At 44.3% G+C, this 11784-nt stretch overlaps 1 protein-coding gene across 1 annotated transcript in view; it reads right to left on the minus strand.

The window, feature by feature from the left end:
* Positions 1 to 11175, minus strand: part of nsd1b (nuclear receptor binding SET domain protein 1b) — a 28163-nt gene extending 16988 nt beyond the window's left edge. Inside the window, 5 exon segments of the mRNA XM_077504897.1 lie at positions 1 to 6915; positions 6988 to 7160; positions 7238 to 7379; positions 8089 to 8933; positions 10565 to 11175. The exon segment at positions 1 to 6915 is cut by the window's left edge and continues 97 nt beyond it. Of these exon segments, the coding sequence (XP_077361023.1) occupies positions 1 to 6915; positions 6988 to 7160; positions 7238 to 7379; positions 8089 to 8916 (8058 nt within the window). The 5' untranslated portion in view covers positions 8917 to 8933; positions 10565 to 11175.
* Positions 11176 to 11784: the final 609 nt, after the last annotated feature.

Consider the following 11784-nt stretch of genomic DNA (forward strand, 5'->3'; position numbering starts at 1 on the left):
GTCCCACCGCAACATTCCTTCGTCACTCCCAGGTTGGCCCTCCCAGTGGCAGGCCTGCACGTCCAACAGAGACCGGACTTTCGCCGAGTAATCGAGTACAGAGGAAAAGTCGATTCCGAGCAAGGACCCCACGCCCGGGTAACCGGGTCCAGACCCGGCAGGACGACTAGGCACTTTGCGGTCAGCTTTGCTCTTCATCCAAGGGGAGTTGCTTTTTCTCTTGTAAGGCTCCTTGGACATGTGACTTCTACTTGTGTCCGTAGATGGGCTAAAATCTGGACCATCATTCACAATGTCTTGTTCGAGGCCTGTGAGTGGAGCCACTCCAGGCATCACCAAAGGCTCCTCCTTGACATGGGCACTCGGTGGTCCAATCTCCAGTTCTAAGGGGGCCCCATCACGTTCTCGAGTGTCATGCATGTCTTTCATCATCATAAGAAATGTGCTGAACTTGTAGTTCATGTCCGGTTTGAAGGCGAGGGCTTTGCCGTTAGCTTCGTTGGTCAAGGATTGGAAGGACACCTCTTTCACATTTTTCAAAGCGTTCATAAAAGAAAATGGCGAGGGAGGAGAGGACAAAGAACTGCTTAGGGCCTCCTTTGTCTTTACATTGGAGCTGAGGGGTATGAAGTCCATTGGGGGCGTTGAAGATACTGAAAGGACTTCCTCTTCACTCTTGACTTCAGTGCAATCATGAAACATCATTGGAGGGGTATTACAATTGGAAACCGTGTCCTGATCATAGTCACAAACAGAACTATATTGAGACTCGACTGGTTTGACTTTAGTGCAAACAACCAAATTGCTTTCTGGATTCCAAATGGAGTTCTTAGAATGTTGCTCTAGGTTGGCCGGGTTTTTGCTACGACGCAAGAGTTCTTTCTGAGCAGCCCTCTTTTTGGCTTTTCTATACTTCAGCTTTTGCAGGACCTTCATTGTTTTCAGAGCTCTTGTCATCAGTCGATTGCTAGCAGGAAGATGGGCAGGCTGATCTTGTAGTAGAACTTTGGGCAATTTATCAGGGATGTGCTTTGATGTATGGGTATTGCTCTTGGGGGAGGATGGCTCTTGAGGCACCTGACCGGTGCCAGATATGGGATTTGTATCATATTGAGAGGGAACATGGATTGTTCTGTGCACCGAACTTGAGGCACAAGTCTCATGCTCGTGTGAACTTTGAGAAAGATCGCAAGTAATGGTTGTATCTTTGGAGGCACCAGTTTCCCACATTGTTTCTGTCTCTGTTGATGCCGTCTGGGATTCTGAACAGTCAGCGTAATTTCTGGACACATTTTTGTCTGAACACTTTCTGGAAACAATTGTCTCGTCACTTTTTCTGGAAACACTTTTGTCAGTATTTTTAAATCCACTTTGTTGTTCACTATGTTTAGAAACACTTCTGTCTTCGGGAACCCGTTTGGCATCAGTATTTATGGACACATTTTTGTCTTCACTTTTTCTAGACTCATGTTTGTCTTCATTTTTTCGGAAAACATGTTTGTCTTCACCAATTCTGGAAACTATTTTGTCTTCACAATTTCGAGACACACTTTTGTCGTTACAATTTCTAGACGGACTTTTGTCTTCACAATTTGCAGATACACTTTTGTTTTCACTATTTTGAAAAACATTTTTTTCCTCATTTTTTTTCAAAACAAGTTGGTGCCCACTAGTTCTGGAAAAACTTTTGTCGTCATTTCTGGACACAATTTTATCCTCATTTTTTCTGAAAACATGTTTGTCTTCAATGGTTCTGTTGACCAGTATTTGTTCACTATTTCTAGAGACAGTTTTATCCTCATTCTTTCTTGTAAGACTGTTGTCCTTGTTTTTTCTGAAAACATTTTTGTCTTCACTATTTCTGGAAACAATGTTTTCGTCACTAGATCTGGATACAGCTTTGTCTTCATTTTTCCTGGAAATACTTTTGCTCTCACCATTTCTATAAGCACTTTGGTCTTCACCACTTCTAGACTGGCTTTTATGTTCACTATTTCCAGAAACACTTTCACTTTCACCATTTCCAGAAACACTTTTGTGCTCACTATTTCCAGAAACACTTTTGTGTTCTCCATTTCCAGAAACACTTTTGTGTTCTCCATTTCCAGAAACACTTTTATCTTTGGAAGTTTTCCAAATACTTGTGTCATCTGTATTTCGAAGAAAACATTTGTCTTCACTGTTTTGGGAAACTTTTTTGTCTCCATTATTTTCAGAGATGCGTGCTGCTTTGTCCATCAAGTCAGACTTGGAGGAGGCGGTAGGAACTGTTTTTCTTTGGGGTTCATTATTGTTTGGACATCCAGTTTGGTCGTTGCAACTAACAGTAATTTTAGACTTCAAGTAATTCTGAATATTTATGTCTTTACGCATCAACTTAACAAATGGTAGTTTACACATGGCAATCAGAGTTTTTTGAAGGTCTGGTGATACGTCTTTTAAAATAGACTTCGTCCTGCTTTTACTTTCCCTCTCTTCTGTCGTGTAAAAACTACGCAGAGCAACCCTTTCACTGGCCCTCAATTTACTGTTATCACTTTGATCGCTGCGCTTTACACTGGCCCTCTTGCTGAACCTTTTCACATGTGTGCTATTTCGAGGAGTAGACCGTTTGGCTGAGCGTTTAGAATTAGGGATTTGCCGACCCTTTAAATAAGAACACTTCTCAGAGGACCTGCGAGAATCCACAGACACTTGTGTTGATCCCCGAGGGTCAGAATAATCACTGTAGTGCAGTTTTTGTGATGATACTCGAGGGTCAGAAGAATCCAGTGATTTCTGCTTATGTGACGATCTTCTGGGCTCAGATGAATCCACTGACTTCTGCTTATGTGATGTTCCTCGAGGGTCAGAAGAATCCCTGGACTCCTGCTTTTGTGATGATTCTCGAGGGTCAAAATAATCCACTGACTTCTGCTTGTGTGACAAAACTTGAGGATCAGAAGAATACTTTGATGCCTGCTTTTGTGACAATCCACGGGAAACAGAGAAATCCTTGTACTCCAACTTTTGTGATGACATTAGAAAATCAGAAGAATCCACCGACTTATGCTTATGTGATGATCTTTGGGGTTCAACTGAATCCAATGACTTCTTCTTATGTGATGTTCCACAAAGGTCTGAATAATCCCTGGACACCTGCTTATGTGATGACCCACGAGGGTCAGACGAATCCACAGACTTCAATTTATCAGACGAAACTCGAGGTTCAGAAGAATCCCTCGACTTCTGCATTTTTGATGATCCTTGAGCTTCAGAAGAATCCACTGACTTCAGCTTTTGTGACAAAACTTGAGGGTCAGAGGAATACTTGGACTCCTGCTCTAGTGGCAATCCTCGTTGGTCAGAAGAACGCCTGGACTCCAGTTGCTTTGACATTCCATGTGATTCGCAAGAATTAATTGAATTCGTCTTTTGTGACGATACTCGATGATCAGGCAAATGCCTGGACACCTGCGTCTGTGATGACCTGTGAAGGACAGAAGAATCCGCTAACTTCAGCTTTTCAGACAAAACTCGAGGGTCTGAAGAATCCATGGACTCCTGCCTTTGTGATGATCCATGAGGTTCAGAAGAATGTATTAACTTCAGCTTTTGTAACGAAATTTGAGGGTCAGAAGGATACTTGGAATTCTGATTTTGTGACAATCCTCGATGGTTAGAAGAACTCCTAGACTCCTGCTTTTTTGACAGCCCACAATAATCCATGGAATATGTCTTTTGTGGTGATCCTTGATGATTAGGAGAATCCCTGGACTTCTGCTTTTGTGATGACCCTAGACAGTCAGAAGAATCCACTGACTGCTGCTTTTGTAACATTTTTTGGGCACTTGAATAATCCACTAACTTCTGCTTTTGTGATGATCCTTGGTGTTGAGAGGAATTCACGGACTTATGCTTTTGTAATGACCTTCGGGGGTCTGAAGCCTCTAGGGATTCCTGCTTTTGTGATGATCCATGGTGTTGAGAAGAATTCACAGACTTATGCTTTTGTAATGACCTTCGGGGATCTGAAGCATCTAGTGATTGCTGCTTTTGTGATGATTCTTGAGAGTGAGAAGCATCCATTGATTTCTTCTGGGATGATGCTCGGGGGTTACAATACTCCAATGATTTCTGCTTTTGTGATGTTCCTTGAAGGTCAGGATTTTCACAAAACTGTTTTTGTGATGATACTTGTGGTTGAGAACAATTCACAGACTTAGACTTATGCTTATGTGATGACCTTCGGGGGTCTGAAGCATCTGCAGATTCCTGCTTTTGTGATGATTCCTGAGAGTGAGAAGAATCCACTGATTTCTTATGGGATGACCCTCGAGGATTAGAAGGATCCATTGATTTCTGCTTTTGTGATGATCCTTGAGGGCCAGAAATATCACGGAACTGCTGCTTTTGTGATGATCCTTGGGGTTGAGAAGAATTCACGGACTTATGCTTTTGTGATGACCTTCGGGGGTCTGAAGCATCGATGGATTCCTGCTTCTGTGATGATTCCTGAGAGTGAGAAGAATCCACTGATTTCTTCTGGGATGACTCTCGAGAATTAGAAGTATCCATTGATTTCTGCTTTTGTGATGATCCTCGAGGGCCAGAAATATCACGGAACTCCTGTTTTTGTGATGATCCCTGGTGTTGAGAAGAATTCACGGACTTATGCTTTTGTGATGACCTTCGGGGGTCTGAAGCATCAAGAGATTCCTGCTTTTGTGATGATTCTTGAGAGTAAGACAAATCCACTGATTTATTCTGGAATGATCCTAGAGGGTTAGAAGAATCCAATGTTTTCCGTTTTTGTGATGATCCTTGAGAGCCAGAAGAATCCACCGACTTCCACTTTTGTGACATTGTTTGGGGGTTAGAAGACTCCTTGGACTCCTTTTGTGACAATCCGATTCCTTGCAGACCAAAAGAATCCCCTGACTTTTGCTTTTGAGAGAATCCTCGAGGGTCAGAAGAATCTGCAAAATTCTGCTTTTTTGATGATCTTTGAGGGTCACAACAATCCGTGGACTCTTGCTTTTGTGACACTGTTTGTTGGTGAAAAGAATCCAATGACGTCTTTTTTGATGAGCTAAAATAATCGATCGACTTTTGCTTTTGGGATGATCCTTGAGGGTTAAAAGGATCTCTGGACTCCTGCTTTTTTGACAGTCCTTGACAGCCAGAAGAATGCAAAAATTTCTGCTTTTGCGATGGTCGTCGAGTGTCCGACCAATCTATAGACTCCTGCTTTTGTGATGATCTTTGTAGGTTTGATGAATTCACAGAGGTCTGCTTTTGGGTCAATGTTCCAGAATTAGAAGAATTTTGTGACAATCTTTGAGGGTGTAAAGAATCCACTGATTTCTGCTTTTGCGATGATCCTAGAAGATCAGAACAATCCATGCACTCCCGCATTTGTGACAATCCTTGAGGGTCAGAAGAATCCACAGATTTCTGCTTTTGCGACACTCGATCAGAAACATCCAAAAACGTCTGCTTTAGGGTTGATCTTTGAAAGGCAGAACAATCGATGGACCTCTGCTTTTGTGGGAATATTTGAGGGTCAGAGAAATCCTTGGACTCTTTTTGTGACAATGCTTCAGGGCCAAAACAGTTCAGGGACTTCTGTTTTTTGGATGACAGACAAAGTTCCAAAGAATCCATTGACTCCTGCTTTTGGGGCAATCGTTGAGGGTCAGAAGTCACAGATTTCTGCTTTTTTGATGATTCTTGAGGGTCACAGAAATCCACAGATTTATGCTTTTGTGATGATTCTCCAGAGTCAGAAGAATCCACTGACTTATGCTTTTGGGACAATCCTCGAGAATCTGATGAAACCACTGACTTATGCTTTTGAGAAGACTCTTGAGAGTCCGAACAATACCTAGACTCTTGGTTTTGTGATAGTCCGCGAGGGCAAGAGGAATCCACAGATTTCTGCTTTTGAGACGACCCTTGAGGGTCAGAAGGTAACACTGACTCTTGTTTTTGTGGCAATACTCGAGAGTCAGAAAAATCTTTGAACTCCTGCTTTCGTTGTAATCCTTGAGGGTCAAAAGGACCCGCAGCCTGCTGATTTTGTGAAGACCCAGAAGGTTCAGAAAATACCACTGACTCTTGCAATTGTGACAATCCAAGAGGGTCAGAAGAATCAATTAACTGCTGAGGTTGTGACAACAGCTCAGCAGTACTTTCAAAAGGTTTTTTAGCTACGACATTTTTCGAGTCTAGCTGCCATGACTGCTCAGAAACAAGCTTTGTTTCTGCATTTACCAATCCAGTCTGGTCATCCTGCCTAGCGGAGGAGGCAGAATCATCTTGCACTATCATGTTTTTATTAACAACAGAGGTCTTTTTCTTACTGGGCGCATTGCTAAAAAGTGTACGATCTGACCGATCAGGGCTAACAGTTTTAGGGCGCCTGTCTTTGCCTGATTTACTGAACCACAAACCACTTTGCATCTCTGGTTGTTTCTTTTCCTCCTTGGCGACATTAGCAGGTGAGTGAGTCAATGTAGTTTGACGTTCAAGTGCTTTAGGACATAAAATCTTTGGGACCGAGTCAAGGTCCGAATAAGGGCACTCTACATTCTTATCTGCTTGGTTAGGTCTATGTCGGCTCTTTTTGGAGTGCTTAGTTGAGGAGTTAACGTCTTCACTCTTGTCAGAAGACTTCTTTAAAGTGCCTTGCTTATTGTCTACTGGGGATGATATCTGGCAAGATATTGATCCATTGATTGTGTGCAAATCCTCCGGTAGATTGGAGGCACCTGGGACAGAAGGCGAATTAGGTGGACAGAGCTTGGTCACCATCGGGGAACTGTCTTTGAAGGTATGGTCTATGGTTAACGAATCTATGTTGGGTCTTTGCTGGAGAATAGTTTCGGCTTCAGCCACACTGAGTTTCCAAGACGCCTCATATCGTTTAGGGATCTGTGGAAACACAAAGTCATTAAAGATCCACATCAACGTTTGATTGTAGCAATTAAACAGAAAGGGAATTACTGTGTATTTGTGGTTCTGCCCCCTTTGCTTCCCCTTCCGTCGAAGTTGCGCAAGCTGTTCGAACTGAAACCCTCCGTGAAAAATATGAGTTGATTTATCCTCCACCCAGGATTGCTCCTCTGGGACTCCAAAAGTCCTGATGTGGTAGAGACGACAGGGCCGGTCGCTGGGCTCTAAAGATAGTCAGAATCATCGGTTAGCATCCAAACGACAAGAAACAAGCCGATAGTCAACAATGTTACTGGCCCACCTTTCACCCTGTGATAAACTCCCTGCGCAGGGTCAACAATCACCTCGCACGGCCACCATGGCCGTCGGTTGAACTTTGCCCAAATGACCTCGCCCTCTAGAAATTTGACGGGTGGTACAGAGCTTCGTTTCATGTCGCTCTGCTGTCGACGCAAAAAACAGCCATGAAATATTCTCACTACACACTGCACTAGTAACATCAAGTTTGTCAACATCAACAGACACTGAGAATGTGTTTTCATTTTTTTCACCTATCCCCAATTGCGGCCATCTAGCTATTGTAGTCTGCTAAACTGTGACTACTACAACAATTTCTTTGTGTAAATAAAAAGAAGCAAAAATGTAAAAACAACTGTTAGGGTATGTGAGCAGACCTGTATTATAAATTGCATGACTCGCTGTAAGGCTAAAATGATCATAGTTGCTCTTTCTGTCAGACCCATTATGAGTTAGAACTTAGTTAGCAGCAACAAATAAAAAGACATAGTGAGCCTGGTTCTGACCATGGGCAAATACGTTAAATCTGTCTTGCAGTACAAAAACAAATACAGAAGTCCCTAGTAGTATGGAGAAAGAACTACAACACCTTTACAACAATATTGGCATGACATTTCAAGGCTAAAAACAGCGCACAAGGTTTGAGTTTGCGCAGCGGTTTACGAATATGTGGTCACATGAGGTCATGTTCAGTTACCGCCAGATTTACAGAATTTAAACAAAATCAGTAAGTGATTTTCAGGAAAATATTTACTGTCATTAATTTACAAAAAAAATCCAGATTACGTTGTAAGAATGGAACTCTGATGTAAAGTGAGGACCGGCTGTACTGTCTCTAACTGAGATAACACTTGCCATCAAATGCCTGGAGGGGCTATCGCCAAAAAGGAAGAGATCTGTGTCGCTCTCCCACTCGTCGTCAGAAACATCCCAGTACCGTCGGCGAAAGCCCGATGACTGGGACCGGGTGATGACTTTTGCTGATGAAACATTTGCGTCCTTGGCCTCTGGCTGCAAGTCCACAGAGGCAGTCTGAAGATCACTCTCTGAGGTCTTGTGTTTATCCCGCGAGTCTGTGCCGCCAAGGTACATCTCCTCCTGCTGCTCTTTCGCACAGACGTTGTTATCCTCGTCCTCGAACAAAGAGGATTCAAAGTGAAGGAGGCCATTTGCAAAGGGGCTGTTGCTATCGAGAGAGAAGGCTGGGCTGGGCGGGCATGAGAAACAACCGTCCGTCTTCCTCTCTGACACGCTGGGACTGCTACAGGTGGCTGCCGGATCTTCTTTTGAGCTGACACTTTGGACATCAGCTCGTTTTGTAAAACTGTCATCGTAGTAATCCCTGCCGGAACAGTCGACCCACGAGTCCCGCTCCGACTCTTTCTGATCGGAGCCCCACTCCCAGCTCTTACCTGGCCGAGCGGGCAGAACTAAGTCGGGTTGGCTCACCATGGTGGTGAGATGCTGCAGCCTCCTCAGGGGGCTGTAGGTGGATGAGGGGGGTGAGGGGTCCCTCTGCGCGAAGCCGTAGATGGATGCACGCTGCAGGGAGGAGGCGGCGGCGGCGGACATGGTCGGGCGGGGGTCGCTATTGTGGTTGGATCGGGGGTAGCGGGAGAGGTCACTGGCAGGGGGTATTGGGCGGCTGGACTCCCGGCTTGGGCCTGCATGTAGTCCACTCATGCTGGCATGCTTCCTCCCTGGAACAGGAACAATCCATGCTAATGGTCAGATAAAGGGGAATGTAATATGCTTGTGAACTGATTCAATATGTGGAGGAACATTATGCATGTGCAACATGCAACAACATGTGCATTAGCAAGTAAGTGTGTCAATATTAAGTGTCATTAGAGGTTGTAGGTTACATTACTTAATGTACAAAAGCACAATATTGTGTTTGTTTTTGTTTTTTTAGTATGAGCTAACTTTTCACAATATAGTGATCTTTTTTTAATATCGCCAACCTCCCCACAATACTGTGATAATTATCGTATTATGACTTTCATATCATGATAATATTGTATCGTGATGTTTGGAATTTGATATCATTACATCCCTACTATTCATGGCAAGGCCCTACCTCCTGCTAATAATTGGGGTACATGGTATATGATCCATTGAGAAATAATGGTTTGGACCTTGACCTGAAAACTATGGTGCACCCAACCCTTGGGTTCAGTATGATTAAAAGTGCAATAGTGGTTTGATATACTGTGATAACTGTACATTTACAAAGTAAAATAGCAGCATTTACATTTATAAAAAATTAAATGAATACTCATACGCAATTGCCACTCTGTCCATGCTCTTCTACCAGGTGCTGACCCAAAATTGTTATGGCAATAAATAAACCATTTCAAATGACAAATTTGGATCTTGAGCTAAAAACTGCAGCACATGCACCCTTTAAATTGCGCTAGATTAAAAACAACTGTTTGATAATTCATAAACTAACAACATAGATACAGATGATGATTCACAGATGTGTCCATTGGTCACAGTATCGTGCCAGCTACTGCTAAGGAGGACTTATTTGATGAAAACTTTTTTTTTTTTTTTGGATCTTGAGATGAAATTTGTGCTGTGCGTAGAAACAGGGCACATATACATAAGATTAAAAACGTCTGTGCATACTCTACAGTCTTTTCGGGTGTGTGTTGAAAACTTTGCTTGAAGGTGAACATAATTATATATATATATATATATATATATATATATATATATATATATATATATATATATATATATATATAATTTTGTTGACTAATTCGGGCAGAAAACTGTGGTAGGTACGCAAACTGTAATGGCGGTTAAACTACTGTTTATCAGATTATCTTCTCCTCGGGGGTGCGCATCTTGCTTCAAGAAAATCCATCATTGTGTGTCAAATGGCAACTGGACTGGGTGACATCTTGGGAGATATCTTTTGTGGCCGGTGCGGCCATTCCGGTAGGAGGCGTCCATGTGATGAAGATCATGTCATACATTTGTAGCCTATGTATAACGTGTGTTTGTGTGTGTATGCTGCATGAGGACACACAACTCGCAGAGGCATTAAAATGGCCCTCATCGTGCGTGTGCGCGTGACACCGCGTGTGCAAATGCGCGTTTGACACTGTATGTAGTGTGGTGTCAAAATAGAACAAAACATGCAACAGAGGACGACGACAGTAACACAAGCGCGCGTGCGCGCACACACACAAATACACGATTAGGTTCGTCTTGTGTCGACGCGTGCGCGCGCATCAGTATGGTTCGAGAGGCACGTAAAAAAAATAAAAATAATCACGCAAAACACGGCCGAACGCGGCATCCGTGACGAGAGTCTTACCATTCCCACGTCAAGCAGCTTCCAGGCAAGCACCGCCGTCTCCATTGTGCCCCCCGAATGAGGCAATTCCCAGATTTTTGACAGCGGATGAGAGCGACAGGAGAGTCCCGGCGGCGGCACTACTAGGCCCGGATCCCGAGGAGCACTCACCCCCCTCCTCTGCCTCTTCTTCCACCACCACCACCACCCTCCTCCTCCTCTTCCTCCTCCAACACCTCCCTTCAAATATATGCTCCTGTAAGTCAACTATACCCCCCCTCTCTTTCCAGCCCCCACAACTTTATAACATGAACGTTGTTTTTTTTCTAACTTAAACGTCCATTTCCTGGCTTCAAAATCCACCTTCCCACATGTGCCCACCCTGCCTTAACTAGCCGTCAATCACGAGCAGTCGGCTGCCGTGACGTCACGCGCCGAACTTCCACCCGGTCGTCATGTTCTACCTACGCGAAAAGATGATAAAAATCACACTCGAGAAGAAAACACGCGTGAGGCCATATCGTATTTCTCCTCCCTTTTCTTTCCTGAGACGAGGAGTAGAGTTCAGTGGCTGCACACCCTTCAAAATGGAGTCCACCACTCCACTCTCACGGGAGGTGGAGAGGGGTGGGGGAAAGAAGAAATAGGCCCACAAAGTGTTAAAACGCTTGGGTTTTTAATGTTAGAGGTTGTGTGGTGGGGTTATACGTACAAGATATACCCCTGCAACCAACGTGAATTGACGTGAAGACACGCACAGGCGGCATTGAATAGCGGAAGCGGCGTAATTCGCAAAATGGCAACCTTCCTCCTCTCACAAACTGAACCTCACAGTGGATGGGGGGGAAACGCGACGACGCGAGTGAAACGGCGTCCACACGCGGTCCACCGTTGTGGTTATTCGCCGCCGCCGCCGTCGTCGTCACCAAACTCGCATGTTTTGGGACATTTTATTGGGAGTCATTTACGGCGACTCCGCGAGGAAGGAGAAAGGTTGAGCAAGCGAGACGTGAGGGGAGAAAGCAGCCGCCGCGCACAGGCGGACAAGAAAGGGCCCATAGCCGAGTCAGAGGGAGGACTGTGGCGGCCGCGGGCCATCAGCGCCCCCTTGTCGGTAGACGCGGGCAACTGCAGGCGAGTTGCAGTTGGCACAGGCCGCGCGTTACAATAGGCAACTTGTTATTGAGGTCAAAGCAGGTAAACAGTCGTTGATTATCATAGAAAGGTAGTTCGCAGGATTG

The sequence above is a fragment of the Festucalex cinctus genome, chromosome 18 (genome assembly GCF_051991245.1).
Source record: "Festucalex cinctus isolate MCC-2025b chromosome 18, RoL_Fcin_1.0, whole genome shotgun sequence".
Lineage (NCBI taxonomy): Eukaryota > Metazoa > Chordata > Actinopteri > Syngnathiformes > Syngnathidae > Festucalex > Festucalex cinctus.